Source organism: Rhinopithecus bieti, unplaced genomic scaffold (genome assembly GCF_001698545.2).
Source record: "Rhinopithecus bieti isolate Rb0 unplaced genomic scaffold, ASM169854v2 scaffold_110, whole genome shotgun sequence".
Lineage (NCBI taxonomy): Eukaryota > Metazoa > Chordata > Mammalia > Primates > Cercopithecidae > Rhinopithecus > Rhinopithecus bieti.
Window position 1 is genome coordinate 553,578 of NW_016803311.1, and position 19,974 is coordinate 573,551.

The following is a 19,974-nucleotide window of genomic DNA, read 5'->3' on the forward strand; positions in this document are numbered from 1 at the left end:
CCTGCTCAAAGCTGCCCATGCACTTTTCAATTTTCCTTTTTTTTTTTTTTTTTTTTTTTTGAGATGGAGTCTCGCTCTGTCACCCAGGCTGGAGTGCAGTGGTGCAATCTCGGCTCACTGCAAGCTCCGCCTCCCGGGTTCACGTCATTCTCCTGCCTCAGCCTCCTGAGTAGCTGGGACTACAGGCGTCCGCCACCACGCCCGCCTAATTTTTTGTATTTTTAGTAGAGACGGGGTTTCACCATGTTAGCCAGCATGGTCTCAATCTCCTGACCTCATGATCCGCCTGCCTTGGCCTCCCAAAGTGCTGAGATTACAGGTGTGAGCCACTGCACCCAGCCTCAATTTTCTTAAAACAAAACTTAAACTCCTTGACATGTAATAAGGCCTCTGTGGCTGCACTTTCATCTTGGCTCCAACGCTTCCCAAGTGTGGGAGCCTGTAGGACCTTCAGCTTCCTCATCTGTGTGTGGGAACAGCAGTACCTTTCTCACAGAGTTGCCCATGGAATAAGTGGGGCACTGCATGCAAAGTGCTAGGCATGGTGTCTGATAGTCAAGGCTGGGTGGATGATGATTTTCACCCAGGAGCTTCAGAAATGGTCATGGCCCATCCCTCAGAAGACTGCTGAAAGGACTCCAGGAAAGATGATGACATATAGTTCTTGTTCCTCTCCTTAGGAAACCCCACTTTACGTCCAGTAAGAACTCTTCATGGTGAGGATTAAAGCTCATTTTTCTGTTTCCTACAGAAACAGCAAATGGGGTATGGGTGGGTGCTAAGGTGGGTTTCTCCCTGAAAACCTGTCCAGCTGTCCCAGGGAGGGCTGCTGAGAGTGTGGGGCCCTGGTGCACCATGAGGATCAGAGTACTTTCTACACGCCCTGGGCCCACTGAGAGCTTCATCCTCTCCTGCTCACACACGGGCTCTGCTCCAGCTCAGCTGCATCCCGCTTCCTGCTCACAGCCTTGCATCTGTGTCCTTCTCTGCAGGCCAAACTGCACTGTTTCTTTCATTCCTATCCTCTTCGGTTAATGAAACTGGACCCCAGCTGTTTCTCATCTCATCCTCCTGAACCAATCCTCCCGGCAAATATCGTGTCTCCAGGATTGTCTGTGCACCACAGTGCAATGATTTTTCTTCTCAGTCTGCTCTTGTGACTCCTGGAACCCTCTGCAGACCACAGTTGCAAACATAATCCTCAACTTATAATCATGGAGTGCTACATAACTGTCATGGGAAATGCCTACTTTAGGGATGGTGTGTGTCCTGGGATCTTCAGGCTTATATTCTGAAGGACTTGGGAGCTCTAAATATAGGGTTCCTGCAATGGTAAACACCATCAATAGTACTCACACCTCTATTACCTTCAGGACTGTAGAACCTTGGAAATAATTACACTTATGATTTGTCTCAGCTATTTAAGTCAATGCCTTTATTTTTAGTTTTTCTGAAGACAAAGCTCTTATAGGAATCACAGATGAAAGGCACAAATCACATTTCCCCCTTAATAACAAAATACAAATTCAATAATTTTAGAAAATAGTTTTTAGTGACCCAGATGGCTGGAGAAAAGCTGCCAGGATTTTCTGGTCTACCGCAGAATTTTCTAAATCAATGAGAAGGATGCTGCCTATCTTGGCTGTACTATTTCCCACCGTGAGAAAAGAGACTTAGTATATGGAACATGCTTTTTTCAGAAAATTGGCAGTAACTGACTTTGAAGGAAAGTTGGTTAAGTTGGACTTGCAGTTGGAACTTGGGAAGTACTGTCCCCTGTTGCCCTCCGAGGAAGGAGACACAGAGGCACGCTTCCAGGAAGTTCTTGTCTCAGTGGGTCACTCATGTCTTCAACAGCCAGATCTCATTGCGCCGTCCATAGGGCTTCATGGGAGGGTCATAACCGGTGCAGAAGTAGATGTCCCCCTGGTAGGTGGCTGTGCCCTCCAGGGCAGCACGCAGCCGGGTGGCTTGTGCTACGTAGTCTGCTTCCTTGGCATAACCACCGAACTGCCTGGGGGTTCAAGAGCAAGGGCTGGTTAAGAAAGGACATGACCTCTGAGAGAGGGGGAATCTTTAGAAAAAAGAAGTCACTCACCACGCTTATTATGACAAGCATGCTAGGGTGGTAAGACTGGGGACTGAGTCACTACTTCCTAGATGGGTTGATTTTACCTCTCTGAGCCTCAGTTTCCTCATCTGTAAAAGGAGATATATTTTCTTTTTCCTCCAAAGATATGAGTGTTAAATGCACTAATGGACGTGAAAAACTCTGATGCAGGGCCTGGAACACAGTAGCCGAGTATAAATGTAAGCCTCCTTTTCTTTCTTGAAATATCCCAAGGGGACAGTAGGTTTGCTTTCCCAAAGGCCAAGCCTTCACCGTTTTCTCTGGCTCCCTCTACTGCCCGGTTGCACCTCTTTTCTGCTGCTTTGTCACCACCTTGGGAAGGAGGAAGACTACAGGGGACTTCCGGCAGAGCTGCAGCAATGAATATGGGAGTATGGTAGCTAATGCCCCTTCCACAGCAGAGCAGCTCTAGTGACTGAATTCATCACAGCAGTGACTTGTGGCAGCTTCATTCAAAAACAGAGCTAGGCTAGCCTGGGCAACACAAGACCCTGTGTCAAAAAACAAAAAACAAAAAACAAAAACAAAAAAAACTCAGAGCTAACAAAGGCAAAGACCCAAGGAAGACTTGGAAGGGCCCCACACAAGCTTTAAACATGCCCCAAATAAAGAAATCACTTCTCATAAATCCTCTCTTCTGCTCAAATCATGAAAGCCTTCTTTTTCTAGTAAGGAAAGAGACTGTTCCTAAATCTGGCATTTCTTTTGATGGCAGAAATTGGGGACAGAGAAGCAATAAAGTCTTTCTTTTCAAGATTATTATTCTCTCCCTTACGTCATCTGCTTCTGTCCCAAAATTCGTCTTGTAGCCTACCCTAAATATACCACTCTAAATCTGGGTTGCACTAAAATTTTTATTAGAGTCAAGTACATCCCGATTTCTAATGAGCTGTATGACTCAAAAGTCTGAATTTGCACCAGGCCAAGATTAGGCCAAATAATGCATTATTTTTGGTGGAGTCCTCTGAATCATGCTTTGCTCTTTTACATGTGGTTGGTCATGCTGGACAAGCATTCAGCATGTTGATTGCAGGGTCACTGATGTGAACACCCAGGATGTTGTCTGTAGTGGATTGGTTGTTCTAATGTCTAGACAACAGCTACTGAACATGGATGAAACTGAGACCAATTTTGAATAGCAGAGGCTTGGTTCTTCAAGTACATTGAAGAGATAATAAGGGAGATGAAGAAAGTTGGGCTCTAGCTTCACTGAGGTTCAAACGAGAGGAAACTGGATTAGTAGACAGATGATGAACATTCAGGAAAGACTTTTTTCAGGCAATAAAAGACACTGGAGTTTTTTATGAACCATGTCTTTAGATTGAGAACCATTTGTCTGAAATGAAACAGGTGCTGGAGGTGGAAGCAGGTGTTGAGTGCTCTGTGCAGCCCCTACTTGGGCTGTGACACTGAATTGTTCTCTAGGTAAAGGGACAATGTTGGCTCTTTAAGTACTGATTTTGGAAAGCTCCAAAGGAGTGGTCCTCAAATGTCTTCCTTCATCAGTTAGAGGCAAAATGGCTAGTGTGTGCTCAAATCCTAGCTCTGCCCTTTCTAGGTCTTAAGCTAATTCTTTAATTTCTCAAATCTTCAGGTTTTTCACTGGTAAAATAGGGATAGTGATAACATCAGTCTTCAAAGGCCACTGTAAAGATTAAAGGAGAAAAGACTGTGCAAACTGCCCATTGCAGAGCCTGTCACATAGTAAGCTCACAACAAATAGTAGCTATTATTGTTACTTGGCAATTTGCTCAGAATAGCCTTTTCCTGACTCCAGGGTGAGGGACATGATGGTAATCTAAAGAAATATCATGGCCGGGTGCAGTGGCTCGCACCCGTAATCCCAGTACTTTGGGAGGCTGAGGCGGGAGGATCATGAGGTCAGGAGATCAAGACCATCCTGGCTAACATGGTGAGATCCCATCTCTACTAAAAAAATACAAAAAAATTAGCCGGGAATGGTGGCGGGCGCCTGTAGTTCCAGCTACTCGGGAGGCTGAGGCAGGAGAATGGCGTGAACCCAGGAGGCAGAGCTTGTAGTGAGCCAGGATCACGCCACTGCACTCCAGCCTGGGCGACAGAGTGAGACTCTGTCTCCACAAAAAAAAAAAAAAAAAAAAAAAAAAAAATCATGTAGCCGAGTGTTGCAGTGCATGCCTGTGGTCCCAGTTACTTGGGAGGCTGAGGCAGGAGCACTGATTGAGGCCAGGAGTTGAGACTGCAGTGTGCTCTGATCACATCTGTGAATAGCCACTGCATTCCGGCCTGGACAATACATTGAGACCCTGTCTCCAAAACAAAATAAAAACAAAAAATACCACTAAAAAAATAACAAAGTAATATTATGAACTGGCTCAATTCTCACTTTCTCAATTAGGCCTACTCTTAAAATGTTTTGTAACCTTGTAACCCCATTCCCTAACCCCATCCCAATCTTCTTCCTATGTTTTACTTTTTCTTTCTTTTTTTAACAGTGCTTATCACCTTTTAACATACCATATAATTTACTCATTCAGTTTATTGTTTATGTTTTGTGTCCTCTGCTAGAATATAGGCTGCACCATGGCAGGGATTTTTATCATTTTTTGGCCACTGATGTACGCTGAACACCTAACATAGTGCCTGAACATATCAGACCCCTCGGTTAAATGAACAATTCGGTGCTAAACAATAAAAATGATGTCTTCAGCCTGACAGAGCTAAAGACGACAGCACTTAGGACATAGTGAGTGAAGTGTTTACGTAAGTCTCACTCACTCATTTACATAATCAACATCTGAGCACACACTAAGGGGACAGCGGTGGGAACTCAAACAGGAGAAGTGGATCCACCGCAGCCAGATGCAAAGGCCTTGAAAGACATGCTAAAGAGTTTGAACCTGATCCTAGATGCACAGCTATACCTACGAAAGGGTTTTTTTTGAGACAGAGTCTCGCTCTGTTACCCAGGCTGGAGTGCAGTGGTGCGATCTTGGCTTATTGCAACCACCGCCTCCGAGGTTCTAGTGATTTTCCTGCCTTAGCTTACTGACTAGCTGGGACTACAGGCACATGCCCAGCTAATTTTTGTATTTTTAGTACAGAAGGGGTTTCACCATGTTGGCCAGGCTGGTCTCGAACTCCTGACCTCAGGTGATCCACCCGCCTCAGCCTCCTAAAGTGCTGGGATTACAGGCATGAGCCACCACATCCATCCTGGAAAGGGTTTTAAAGTAGAGGACTGGCATGATCCAATTGTGTTTTGGAAGGATCCCTCTGGTGACAGTGGAGGGACAGGGGAAATGGCAAGGGGTTGAGAGCTGTGGGGCCACTGGAACCCAGGAATAGCCAAGTGTGAGATGATGAAGGTGGGAGAAAGGCAGATTTGAGAGGTACCTGTATGTGGAGGGAGGTGAGAGACAGAAAGGAAGAGAGGATTCTTCAGGGCTTCCAGTTAAGCCTCTGGGTAGAAGAAGATGCCGCTAACCAGAATAGGGATTAAAGGCCAAAGGGTAACATTAGGCAGGAAAGGCAGCTGTAGGGGTGTACATGATTTAGTTTGGGGGGCATATGAATATTAAGGTCCCTCTGTGAAATACATTCATGCAACAATTATTATCTAAATGTGTGTCTGACCATGTAAAAACCTCCTTAGGCTTGGGAGAGAACTGGAGTCAGAGATACTGATTTGGGAAGGAGAAGGATCTAGTGACAGAAACTTGGGAGTGCCTAGCGAGTAGGTACTGGCTATAATCATGGTAAGAAGCGACATGTGGCAGAGACGTTGTGCAAACAGCAGGCCAGAAGCTTGCTTCTTAGAATCCTAATATCTAAGTGGTGGGTGGAGAAAGAGGACAGGCCAAAGGACAGTGAGAAGGGGCTGAGAAGCAGAAGGAAACTCAGCAGAGAGTGAGATGGAGAATGTCATCATTCAGGGATTCCTAAATTTCACTTTGGGAAAACCCCCAATTCTTTATATTTATTCCCAGGCAGACTGAAATGCTGGTAATGCAGATAAAATTTTCCCTATTGCTTCACCGTAGAATCCTTTTACTGGAAAACAAACCAACTGGGTGGGCTATGGGAACAGATACATGAGTTCTCCTCTCTGCTAATTTAACCAACCACACTGACTCCCATCACAGAACCGCACAAACAAGCCAGAAACCAAACCCTACCACGAACCCCTGGTGTATGAAGGGAGCCTAGCTCTGGCTGACTCTGCTTGTATTCGTAGACACTTTGCCTCATTGGTTCCTGCCTCAGCTTCCAATCTGGACATGGAGCACAGTAACAGTGCGTGCGCTTGAAGGTGAGTTAAGAAATGCTCATAAAGTGCTTTGAGCCCCTAAAAGAAATGAACGTGAAGTCTGTACATTATTTTTGTAAGCCTGTGAATACATCTCTATCTATAAACGCCTCATCTTGAAAGAAGCTCTCCTCCAGGGCAGTGTTTTATCTCACCCAATGTCAGAGCTCAGTATTCCAAATAAAGCATTTGGTTACCATGGGAACTGAGGAATCTCAAACATACACACACTCCTGATTCCAGAAACACAAAAGGAGCTGACTCAAAAGGTCTGGAAGAGTTAGAAAGGGGAAAGATGACACAGGCAATAGCGAGGGCTAGTGGAGGGAAGTGGGGCTTTCATCCAAGGAAGCAAAAAATCATAATGCATTATCTTTCAGGGAGTGTCCGGTGCAGGCATGCAGGGAGGAAGAATGACTCTGAGCTTGACCACTCAACTTCGAAACTTTAACAATCAATGGATCAACACACACTGGTGTACGGTCTGCTGTGCATGCAGCCCTGTGCTAGGCAAAAGAAGTATCAGAGCAGGAACTGACAGTCTCGCTGCAACAGGAAGACAGGCTTCACACAATAAGCATTTCATTCAACCAGGCTAGACCCCTGCTTATTGAGTTGAACATCACCGAGCACAAAATGCAAGCCAGATATCATAAGAGCTGTAAGGATGATAAAGACGTCTCTCCGCCCTCGAGAGCTCTAAGTGTGGTGGTCGGGAGAGAAACACACAGAAGGATTATGCTGGCTGGAGGGAAATGCTGGAATGAAGGTGGAAGGTACATCCAGAATGTTCTGGGGGTGAGGAATAGCAAATGATGGGTTCTGACTTAGAACACGAAGGGAAGGTATTAAGAGGTGATATTAAGCATTTATTGAGCATCTCTACCTTTTTTGTATATGTGACCTTGTCTGGAAATAGAGTATCTCTTCTTGATGCTGGCAATGAACAATATGACAACCTTCTGTCCTCACAGAGCTTCCAACAAACAGAGGCTGGGGAGGATTGAGAGGAGCTGGGGACGTATGAGCAAAGGTCTGGAAGTGGATGTTGTGTCCGGGGTGGGAGTCATGTTGGGTGGTGGCGGGTGGGACGCTCTGAGATCAGGTCGACATGGGAGTGGTGCTGTGTGTGGAGGGTAGTCAGTGCCATCATAGGGCATTTTTACTAGGCTTTACTGCCTGGTCAAACATTTGGGACCCAAAGTTGACCCGCCCTCTCCTAGTGGAAATGAAGCATCTTATTACTAACTGGGTTTTTGTTCAAAACCCAATGTCTGGTTGGATGGGCCTGAGGCCCCCAGCCAGAGCTGAGCAGCCTCTAGGGAGGCTCAGTTTCTGAGCATAGACAGGCGATGTGATCAGTCCTGTGCCTTAGGCAGGTGGTGATAAAAGGACACTTTAGAAGGATCAGAAATGGGAGAGCTGGGAGCCAATGCCATGGCCATGATTCAGGCAAGAGATGACGAAGACCTGTGTAGATGCAAGGGAAGGAAGGGACAGCTGGGAGCTGACCAGGTTGAGCCAATAATTAGATGCAGAAGTGAAGGAGTCAGAATGACATTGGAACAGCATGGGTAGGAGGAGGGAGGGGACCATCACTAAGACAGAGAACACAGAAAGGGATCTGATTTTGCGTGGAAATCTGCATTGTGTTTTGGACATGCTGATTTGTGAGATACTTGAGGAGGATTACGTGGTGATGCCTCCTGGGAGCTGGAAATGTAAGGCTGGTGCTTGGGAGAGAAGGCAGCACGAGACATGTTGACCCGGGCATCAGCCACAGAGAAACAGCCTGAAACCCCTGCCTGGTGGGAGTTTATAAAAGACTTATGGGATAACTGACAGCTGTAGGGGGAGAGAAAATGGCGATTAGTTAGGCTGAGACACAGAATCTTATCATCGGCAAGGCTTTTGGAGGTGAGGTGGCTTAAATATTAGAGATACTTAATAAATGTTTGTCAAATTGAACCAAACTTCCCACCTAGTGCAAATGTCACATGGTATAAGTGTCACCCGTCTATCCAGATGGCACTTGAATTCTTCCATGGGCAAGGACATTACTTCATGACATCCATTTTACTGTTAGACACCTAAAATAGTTCCTGGTATAGAGTAAGTGAACAAGGAATCCACTATCTTTCGAATGAAGGAATGAATGAGTGGGTAAATCACATTGTCTCAGGCTCCACGCTGAGTCTGATGGGATGACAAGACATTCAGGGGAGACAGACAGAGGTCAGGCTGGAGAGTTACCAACATACTGGTGACAACTGAAGCTATGATGGGGACCAAGATCTTTATGGGAGAGAGCAGAGAGAGAGAAGCACAGGAAAAGCAAGGATGAAGCTATTTTGTTCACGTATCCATTCACCAACTTGTTTTCGTTTTTTATTTAGAGACAGGGTCTCATTATGTTGCCCAAGCTGGTCTCAAACTCCTGAGCTCAGGTGATCCACCTGCCTTGGCCTCCCAAAGTACTAGAATTACAGATGTGAGCCACCGTGATGGCCAATTCACCACCTTCTTATTGAATACTTGTTATATTCTAGCCAAAGGCCCTACCCTTGGGAAGCTTGCATTCTAGTGGGGAGAGGGCAATAAATAAATGAGTAGATAGAGATATATAATGCAATTTATTATAAGTGAAGCAAAGCAAAATAAAGCTGGATAAAGGGACAGAAAAGCACAGGGGGCTATTTTCAATAGCAGGGTTGAGCAAGTCCCCTTTTAATCAAAGTGAGGGGGCAAAGCAAGGGTGCTAAGACTGAAAACCCTTGGCCCCAACTTCCTGTGGTTACAAACAGGGTTGAATTGTCTAGGAACATGGGCAAACACTGGTCTGTAAATCTCCTAAGTGGTAACGTGGGAACTCCCTAAAGGTTTAGCAGTTGAGCTCTTTCTTCCAAATTTCTCTTTCTCTAGGCTGAACTTCCCAAGCTGCCAATGGCCTCCACTGGGGCCTGGTCATTTAGAGGTAAAAATGACATCAGCAACCTAGGTGCTGACAGCTGACAAAGTTCTTTCAAATGCACAATGAAACCGGCCTTAACAATCATGCCTTACAAATCTTATTTTATAGATGAGAAAATTGAGGCTCAGAAAGATTAAACAACTTGCTGCAAGTTATAAAACTCATAATTATTGGAGTTGTTGAGGTTCTAACCCAAGTGTATCTGCAGTAACTTTGACTTTGTTATTGTTAATTCTAATAAAACTTGATCAAATTCTCAAAGGGAGGTGAAGTTAGGAGGAGGAGAATAGGCTAACATTTACTGAGTGTCTACCTTATGTATAGGATTGAGTAGGTATTTACAGATATTATCATATTTTATCCTCACAACACCATAAAAGCTAGGTACTCATGCTCATCTTACAGATGAGGAAACTGAGGTGCAGTGAGGCTGGCAATATACCAAAGGTCCTATGACCACTGAGTGATGAACTGGATTGGAGCATAGGTTACCCTGAAAATAAACTCCTGGTTTCCAACTTTTTCCTTTATATCTCGATATTTCATTTAAACCGTGAAAGTTTCATTAAGACCATCAAACTTCTCCTGCTGTTGGTCCCTATTGAGAACCCGGTGCTGAAATGAGCTGAAAAGGCCAAACTCTAACCTAAGGGCATAGAGAAAGGACAGTAGTCTGGAGAGTTGCGGCTGATCTAAGTGTGAGGATAATTCTATTGCCTCTTGTGAATACTAAACATATTCTGATAGTGCCATTTTTTTCACAGCCTTCTATTCATCTAAAAGCTCCAGTAATTAACAATGCTAATAAATGTATAATTCCTTTATAAACATCTCTTCACAAGGTCATAAAGAAGGAAGACTGAATGAAGAATGCCAGGCTTTCATTTTAGAATTAATTTTGTCATTGAATGCACTCACTGCATTATTTGATAGAGTACTTTTGCATTTGAAGTAGTACATTTGCCTTCCACCATCTCATTAACATTGCTTTCAACAGAATCAGAAATAACACAAATCACTGCAGGGTACTTTTGAATGCTCATTTGACTGTAGTGACATCAAGTGGCGAGTTGAGGAATGACCATATGCTGTGTGAGAACTCCATGTTAAAAATTCCGTGGAGCCAGGCTGGACACCACATCTGGCACTTTCATCTGTTTAGATTTCAGAGAATTAAAAGGAAGTGGTCACCGACCTGCCTTTGATAGTACCCTTTAAATAGATACCCCTTCCCACCGTAAGAAACCAGCATTCCTTAGAGAAATGGCTAATTCCAGCTCTGGGGCAAGAAATGCTAAGATGTGCTCAAAACATCTCATTATACCAGAAAGCCAGGGAGCCATCAAAGACTACTAGAGTTGTGTCAAAAGGACCAAGAAACCAACCTGAAGAGGCTCCCACTGGCCAACAGTGGGGCAATTAGAGCATCAATAAGAATAATAACTGCAACAAACTGAAACATATCAAATAAGTTTAAATTCATACATTTATAATTACACTCAAAAAACAAAAATGCAGACCACCTCACCTTGAGAATGTTACAGAATGAAACTATCATTCTGAAAACTGGTAAATAAAGAGAAGGTATCAAGCAAGCATGTATCTGGCTTTTTCTATACGAAATAAAGGAAGCCAAATAGTAAACGAGGGGAAGTTCCTCTTTACCGAAATATTTCAGGTAATAAAAGAAGAAGGAAAAACAGAGAACATTATCGTTGTATGGCCTCTAATGGAACAAGACATCTAGGCAATGATGAACTATGGTCACCAACATGACTCAATCAGGGACAATCAGACACAGTGGGCACCTGAAGGAAGTAAACACCACCACCTAGGAAATCTTCTCACCAAAACTTCAAAAACTGGAATCTGATCCAGCCTTTAGTTTCAACTACTAATTTACAGGCAATACAGGGCTCGAGGGATGTGGTAAAATGTCACGGAAATACAATCAGCAAAATTCAGTACAGATAATAACAGGACAAATGATCCACAGATGGAAAGGAAGAATGTAAAGGTGTGTTGGTAAAGAAATTCACAGATTAATAAAAGCTTAAACATGTACCATCAGCCAGGTGTGGTTGTGTGCAACTGTAGTACCAGCTCCTTGGGACGCTGAGGTGGGAGGATTACCTGAGTCCAGGAGTTTGAGGCTGCAGTGAGCTATGATCACACCACTGCACTCCAGCCTGGGCAACAGAGAGAGACTCTGTCTAAAAAAAAAAAAAAAAAAAAAAACAGGCCAGGCGTGGTGGCTCACGCCTGTAATCCCAGCACTTTCGGAGGCCGAGGCAGGCGGATCAACTGAGGTCAGGAGTTCGAGACCAGCCTGGCCAACATGGTGAAACCCTGTCTCTACTAAAAACACAAAAAATCAGCCAGGCGTGGTGGCACGTGCCTGTAGTCCCAGCAACCCGAGAGGCTGAGGTACAAGAATTGTTTGAACCTGGGAGGCAGAGGTTGCAGTGAGCCGAGATCATACCACTGCACTCCAGCCTGGGTGACAGAGTGAGACTCTGTCTCAAAACAAAAACAAAAACAAATAAGATAATGGGGGAAATATGAGCACTGAATATTTTATATTACAAATTAATGAATTACTATCAAAATTTCAGAAAAAATAAGGTATTGTGACTATATTTAAAAAAATCTTCAGTAGTTACCTGAAATATTTATGAATGAAATAATATAATGTCTGGAATTTGCCTAAAAATAATCCAGGGTAGAGCTGGGTGAATGCTGTGAAGATACACAAGACATAGAATTGGCCTTGAGTTGATCACTGCTGTTGGTAGGGGATGGGTACATACGGTTTCATGATCTTGTACGCTTCTACCTTTCTATAAGTTTGAAAATTCCCATACTAAAAAGTTAAAGACAAAAGAAAACAATATATATCCACTCATCACCCAGGGTCTGGTAAAACAAATGATCAGAAACTAGCCCCATCTGCTTGAAGTCTTAATGTGAACTGATTCAATCATGTCTGTCTGATTCCTTATGAAATAAGAATGAACAGACAGAAGGGGTAATTGCCAAAACCTGCTTCAGGTCATAAACATTAGGTAATATATAAATAGTATCTTAGTAAATACTGAAAGATATTTAACAATAATCCTATAAGGTTACATTACATGCGCGCACACACACACACACACATCATATATAGGAGGTTATATTATCAGCACTTAACAAATGCAAAAGCTAAGTCTTAAAGCGGCTGAGTAACTTCCCAAGCATCATCCTGCTAGTAAGCAGTAGAGCTGGAATTCAAATAAAATACAAGTTCATTATATTATACCTGCTGCTTCCCAAACACAGGAAGCAGAATGGAAAAGACAAGCAGACATCTAACCCAGGGCACAAGATTTAAGGAGGTGCTCACTCTCAGTCCCCATCCTGTACTTGGACAGCTGTGAGAATGAGTGCTTCCTTCAATGCTGCACCCTAGGTGCTTCTCCACCCTAGGAAAAGATAATGTTAAGTTAATTTGCTTTCTTCACACCCTCTGAAGGGAAGCTGGGAAGTCCGAATGAGGACTGCAGGACAAGCACAGGAGCTGAAGCTCTGGTGCCAGCTCCCAGCTGCATTACATTCACTGTCCTCTGGGGGGCCCTGCAGTCACCTGGCCTAGGACTGCACACAGCAGTGAAGCTCACATTCTCAGAACATTCACACAGCTCCAGGGAAAATGGTCCCACCATCAGATGCAGGGTTGCAGCAGGGCAGCCAAGTTTGGAGGTCCCTGAAAGTGGACCAATACTCAGTACAGTGCAAGATTATATGTATATGAATTTTTCATGAGGTTGCTCCCGAGCAGAGCCAAACCACCTATGGTTACTTTTGGTGAAGATCTTGGTCTTCCTCTGAGCCTGGTTTGGTGCCTGTCACATGGGAGGATTTCAACAAACATGAGGAGTCATCAATGATCTGGAAGAGACTTGGTTTCTGAGGGCAGGTTGGAGGTCGAGGGACAGAAACTAGTAACCATTTGCACCTGCTATTCTCTACAGTCAAGGGAAAATGACCCCACACGAAGTCCTGGAAACAGGACCAGGATGACAAGAGAATAGATGTGTGCTCTGCTCAAAGGACTACTGCCCAGGGACAACAAGGAGGGTGGCAGCCCAGCTCTGGCAAATACTCCCTGCTCTCTGGCATTAAAGGGAGTGTGGGGTAGAAATCAGGTATTCCTCAGCCCTTTATGCTTCCCATGTGTCCATGAATCCAGACCATGGCTTGACTTAAGATATTTGCTGAGTCTCCTAGAACCCTGCTATGGCTAACGTAGACATTCATTGTAAACTTAAACAAGGCTTAAGCTCTATCCATGAATTTGGCAACTAGCCAAGGCATTTATTCTGATAAAATGCAAATGTGTGTGCTGCAGCCTGAAGAAATTAAAATGAGAAACTGTTAGGATTCAGCATTTCCTACTTAAATTAATTCAGCAACCATAAAAATTTGATGCAAATGCCTGCTAGAAGGGATGTAAGGAGTGGTACGGGAATCAAGCGCCACCCATGGATGCCCGAAGGATCGTCTCCTTACATGGAATAGACAGTGATGCCTTCCCGTTCCTCAATCTTAACGCTTTTGTCACTGGGAGCTGGTGGGTCGCTTTGAAATTGGTTTGGAATCCGGAACCAGACTTTTAATTTCTTCTGCAGAGAGCCATCTTCATTGGGGAACACGGCAAAGGAAATAGGGACTGTCATCCCCATTCCAATTCCTGAAAACACAAAAACACAGAGTGAGGCAGGGATCAGAGACAGAGCTTGCTCAGGGCTGTGGAAGACACATTAGTTCCATTCGTCTTTCAAGGTGGTATTTTTTGTTCTTGAAATTAACAATGAACATTTCAAGTGTTAAAGATACATAGAAATACACGAACATCTGTTATTTGTATACGCCGTTGGCAGGAGTATAGTGGTACAACTCTAAAAAATGATTTGGCAATATATATCAAGACTGTAGATGATCAGTCTCTCTCTCTCTCTCTCTCTCTCTCTCTTTCTTTCTTTCTTCCGACAGAGTCTTGCTCTGTTGCCCAGGCTGGAGTGGAGTGGTGTGATCTCGGCTCTGCAAACTCTGCCTCCTGGGTTCCTGGGTTCAAGCGATTCTTGTGCCTCAGCCTTCCGAGTAGCTGGGATTACAGGCAGGCACCACCACGCCCAGCTTATTTTTGTATTTTTAGTACAGATGGGGTTTTGCCATGTTGGCCAGGCTGGTCTTAAACTCCTGACCTCAAGTGATTTACCCATCTTGGCCTCCCAAAGTGCTGGGATTACAGGTGTGAGCCACCATGCCTAGCCAGTATTTAATTACTGCCTATTTAAAATATCAATCTAAAATATGGAAAAGGCTATAGGTAATAAGATATTCATTCCAGCAGAATGATAAATTCTGTTCAGAACAGGAATACATCTCTGTGAATTACAGACACAGGATGCAGTATAATGTAGCTAGGAATTGTGCTTAAGAAGACTGTTGGGCACTAGTGGAAAATAATTATGAAATAATAACTAACAGAAGCAGGATATGCAATTGTAGGAACACTAAGATTACATTAAAAAGCCCTAAAAAATATATTCAAAAGACAACATTGATTGTATTGAATGAGGGAATTAGGGAATACTGTTTTGTTATTTTCAAGGTTTTCTTTAGTGAGTTTTATAATTCTTATACATATTTTCATCTAAAAAAATGTTAAGACAGTGTTAAGAAGGAAAAGATTTCTTCCTCACTTCCTACAGGTTAATGTATCTTCCGAAGTCTGATTACTTTAGTCCTAGTAAATTTTTTTTTTTAAAGCAAGTTTATTAAGTAAGTAAAGGAATAAAAGAATGGCTACTCAATAGACAGGGCAGCTCCTAGTAAATGTTATTAAGGATAATACATGTTTTTAGCTCTTTAAATTATCAGCTTGAGAAATATCCTAAAAACTAAACATGACATCTCTTTTTTCCCCTTGCTTTCTGGCCAATTTTTGTTTTGCAGTGATTCCAAAGTGCTACCCAAATTAGAGGGCTTCTTATGAGTCAAACTCATTTTAAAATATGGTTTACATCTAACAGGTATACCTTTCATGAGACTTCAGGCTTATCATTTTAAAAGTAGAGAGGTGGCCAGCATGAACTGCCAAGTTTTTAAGAGCGGGATAAGCTAAGAATTCTCAGACCCTTCATGTGCCAGACAGGGTCTGGAACCCCCCTGCTCACTGAGCCTAAGGACCCAGCAGAATCTGAGCTACCAGGGGCTGACTCTGGGGATCTCCAGCCTGATGCTGGCCTTGCCTTGTGCTGTAGCTCAGCTTACTGTGGGCACACGTCACCTAGTCAACCAATCCAAAGACAAAATAAGCACTGCAAGGTTAAAAAAAAAAAAAAGAGCATATGGTCCCACACCTGGGAGTGAAGCAGGAACTCAGAGATATTGAGCAGGGATGCCTTCAACTGAGGGACAGGCTGGACTGATACCAGAGTGGTTTCCCCAGATTCCTGCAATACACTGCTTGTTCACATAGTGCAGGAGGTTCGCGGGTTGCTGAAACACCTCGCTACAGGTGCCTTGTAGCCCCTCACTTGTGTTTACCACTGATGAAGTGAGACCTTGCAAAGCTGGCCCCCGAGACCAGAGCCACGTCATGCAGGGGTACTCACCCTTGTCATTGGTGCCCCCCGCATACTTTGCGACCTTGGGCATTGCTTCCCGTAGAGCCTCATCCACAGGCTTATCTGTCACTTCTACTGTGGCAAATTTGCCTCCTTCACAGGCCCTTTCTTCATAGGAGACTTCTTCCTAGAGAGAGAGAAGGCACAGTGTTTAAGAGTTACAAAGTAGCAACTTGCGATGTCTCTAGAAGCAGTAACAGAAGGCTGAAAAGCTTTCCTTTGTGGGTATGGCCATAGAGCAGAAGGGACAGGCCTGAGTATGAAGAGCCATGAGAAACAGGTTCTGGGATTCTTGTAAAGAAAACATTCAAAGCAGGAAAATCTTACACTTGATACTCTTGGGGAGATAAGAGAAGATATTGCATCCTGAAAACCAGAATGCTACAAAAATGGAACACTCAGAGAATGAAAGAGCTCTCAGAAATTAAAAATCTGGTAACAGAGAAGAAAAATTCAGTAAATAGGTTGGAAGATAAAGTTAAACAAATAAGAGATCCAGAAAAAAAATAAAAAAAGAAGAACTTAGAAGGGAGGAAACAAAAAATACAACGACCACAATCCAACAAAACTGTGAAGCCCCCAAGATTAGGTTCATCCTAGTAGGAGGACTGCAATTCAAGAAGAATCAGAGTTCAGTTGTCCCTTGGCATCCTTGGGGGATTGGATCCAGGACCTCTATGGATACCAAAATCCATGGATGCTCAAGTCCCTGATATAAAATGGTATAGTATTTTGCGTATAACCCACACACATCCTCCTATATACTTTAAATCATCTCTACATTACTTACAATACTTAATACAACGTGAAACCCAAATAGTTGCTATTCTGTGTATACACACACACACAAACACACATACATATATTTTATTTATTTATTTATTTATTTATTTATTTATTTATTTATTTTTGAGACAGTGTTTTGCTCTGTCACCCAGGCTGGTGTGCAGTGCTATGATCGTGGCTCACTAGCCTCGACCTCCTGAGCTCAAGCAATCCTCCTACTTTGGCCTCCTGAGTAAGTGGGACCACAGGTGCATACCACCATGCCCTGCTAATTAAAACAAAATTTTTTTTTGGTAGAGTCTCCCTATGTTGTCCAGGCTGGTCTCAAACTCCTGGGCTCAAGCAATCCTCCTGTCTTGGTTTCCCAGTGTTGGGATTACAGGCATGGGCCACAATGGAAACCGTCTTTGCAAAATTGCAACTGAGGAAATTGTGACAGTAAAAGAAATCAGACTTCACTGACTCTATCTTGTTTCTAACCCTTAAGCTGTCCTTGTGGATTCCTGGGCGTAGGCCGAACTAACTGTGGGAAGGAATTCAGTTCATGGTTTGACTCTGAAAGAAAATTGGTAACAGCCCTTTCCCAATAAGACCCCCTTCTGGCCTGGGGTCCAGTCTGACTTTGCAGGACTAACAAATTAGCTACAAGATTAGAAATTACAATTTAGAGGTCATGCAGCCTCTGGCTCCAAGAATCTGAACCTCCTCAAATTGCTCCTGGGGATAACATCACTATTGTAAAATCTAAGATCAGTGCTTGAGATATTTTCCAGACTCTGCACTCGATGGATCAGCTGACACCACTCAGATCAGTAATCTGGCCCAGCCAGTTCTGCCATTGCACCGAGGAACAGAAGACAACAAGAAAATCTAACTTCGACTCCCCCATGATTCCATCTCCAACCTGACCATTCAGCACTCCCCACTCCCCACTCCCCAAGCCCCTACCTGCCAAATTATCTTTAAAAAATCTCACCCCCGAATGCTCAGGGAGACTGATTTGAGTAATAACAAAACTCTGGTTTCCCGCAGAGCTGGCTCTGCATGAATTACTCTTTCTCCATTACAATTCCCCTGTCTTGATAAATTGGTTCTATCTAGGCAGCAGGCAAGGTGAATCCAATAGGCAGTTACACCACGCCTGGCCTCTACTGTTGATTTATGTATTTTTTTATTACTGTATTGCCATTTTTTAAAAAAAATATTTTCCATCTGTGGTTGGTTGAATCTGTGGATCCAGAACCCACAGACAGGAAGGGGTGACTGTAGTTCTGTTCACACTGCACTCCCAGACACAGCATATCCTCTCCCAAACTCTTGTCTCCCAATCTGCTTAATGCTTAGCTCCACTGTCTCCTTACATGTAAATGCTTCTTGCATCTCTGCATCACCACTTTCTGCATTGAGGCCCTGTCCTTGGACTATCCTTTCCCTGGTGTTTAGACTCATTATGGACCTCCGCAGCTCTCCTTCAGCACACCTCCTGCTCCTTGCCATGTGATCGCTCATATAATTTAATTTTGTATTCCTGGACATACTGTAAGGAAGTGTTCTTCAAACTTTGAAAAAAAATTACAATCCACAAGAAGGGAAGCATTTTTAACAGGCTGTCTTATCATGAACATACACATAGTCAAAATAAAGTTTCACAAAGTAATGCTTTACCCTGATGGATGAGATGCATCCTGGTTCTTTTTTGTTGTTGCTGTTCCTTCCCCTATCCTGTTTTCTTCTCTTCTACTCTACTGGAATGAATTTTATTCTATCCCATTAGAAGAAGAAAAGTTGGTCTATGTTAATTTTACCATCTGATAATGAAACATTATTATAGTTTTAACAATCTGCAATAAAGCCTTTATGGGCAGAAACTATACCACAAAGCTTTACATGTTAGAAGTGCAACAGATATTTATTTGATTAAGGTGCTGTCTCTCCTAATAATGATTGTGAAAAACAGACACATGGTAGGGAACCTGGCTGCCCTAGATTGGTCAAATAGGTTTTCATATAATATCCTAGACTGAAGATTCTCAACTAGGGAAGAGGGTGTGACTCCCAGGGGGACAGAAGGTGTCTCTGGAAGAAAGCAGGAGTGTAGGGCTGTGAGTGGCAAGTGTAGTCTCAATGAGCATATTTCATATTTCTTTTATTTCTGAGACACAGTCTCACTCTGTCACCTGGGCTGAAGTGCAGTGGTGTGATCTCTGCTAACTGCAACCTCTGCCTCCCAGGTTCAAGCAATTCTTCTGCCTCAGTCTCCTATGTAGCTGAGACTACAGGCACGCGCCACCACTCCCAGCTAATTTTTGTATTTTTAGTAGAGATGGGGTTTGCCATGTTGGGCAGATTGGTCTCAAACTCCTGATCCCAAGAGTTCTGTCCACCCTAGCCTCCCAAAGTGCTGGGATTACAGGTGTGAGCCACTGCGCCCGGCCTTAATATTGTAATTTTAACCCTGAGTGCCAAGTTCCTACTTAACCCCCACTTCACATGGGGTAGAGGAAATTGCGCCAGAGATCATGAGGCAGCAAGTCAGCCTTGACTTTGGGGCACTGTGCTGAATCATCCTGAGGCTGCTGTGAAGCCCTCCATCTGGTGACTCTGACACTTCCAAAGAGCCTTCAGTAGCAAACTGTTAAATAAACTTAGGGTGTTTTGCTCTTTCTGTTGCAACAGAGAATTCCAGAATCCCCCTTTCATTTGAGTACACATCTACTCTTGGCACTTGTAATGTTTTAAATTCCAGAAACACTATCCTGTGAATCACAGAAGTTCAGAACCTAAACTGGTTTTAAAGTTTACCTAATCTAACTAATTTTATCAAGGAGAAAATGAAGAACCAGAGAGAGACTAAGCTGCTCAAAGTGACGTAACTACTGAATGGTCAAACTGAAACAAAAATTCCAGTTGCCAAACTCCAGTGTACTTTAGTCTCATATTCACTGCAAGTTTCTCTACAGCTATGGGGGGTGAAGTGAGCATTTAAACCTCTCTTCTTTTCTTTATCCTCCTTCTTTTTTTCTTTCTCTTTTCTTTCTTTCTCTTTCCTTTTTCTTTCTCTCTCTCCTTCCTTCCTTCCTTCCTTCCTTCCTTCCTTCCTTCCTTCCTTCCTTCCTTCCTTCCT

The 19,974-nt window shown here is 43.5% G+C and overlaps 1 protein-coding gene and 1 long non-coding RNA gene across 2 annotated transcripts in view; one reads left to right on the forward strand and one right to left on the reverse strand.

The window, feature by feature from the left end:
- Positions 1 to 1,407: 1,407 nt before the first annotated feature.
- The window catches only part of HEBP1 (heme binding protein 1), a 27,058-nt gene continuing 8,491 nt past the window's right edge, over positions 1,408 to 19,974 (reverse strand). The window contains exons 2-4 of the mRNA XM_017873243.1: positions 16,053 to 16,191; positions 13,942 to 14,122; positions 1,408 to 2,014 (exon numbers count right to left, since the gene is read on the reverse strand). Coding sequence (XP_017728732.1) covers positions 1,843 to 2,014; positions 13,942 to 14,122; positions 16,053 to 16,191 — 492 coding nt within the window. The 3' untranslated portion in view covers positions 1,408 to 1,842. The remainder of the gene's footprint in view (positions 2,015 to 13,941; positions 14,123 to 16,052; positions 16,192 to 19,974) is intronic.
- LOC108530388 (uncharacterized) lies at positions 6,190 to 11,457 on the forward strand. The gene is made up of 3 exons (XR_001885821.1): positions 6,190 to 6,688; positions 6,800 to 7,195; positions 10,155 to 11,457. It is a non-coding gene; the product is annotated as an uncharacterized LOC108530388 (long non-coding RNA).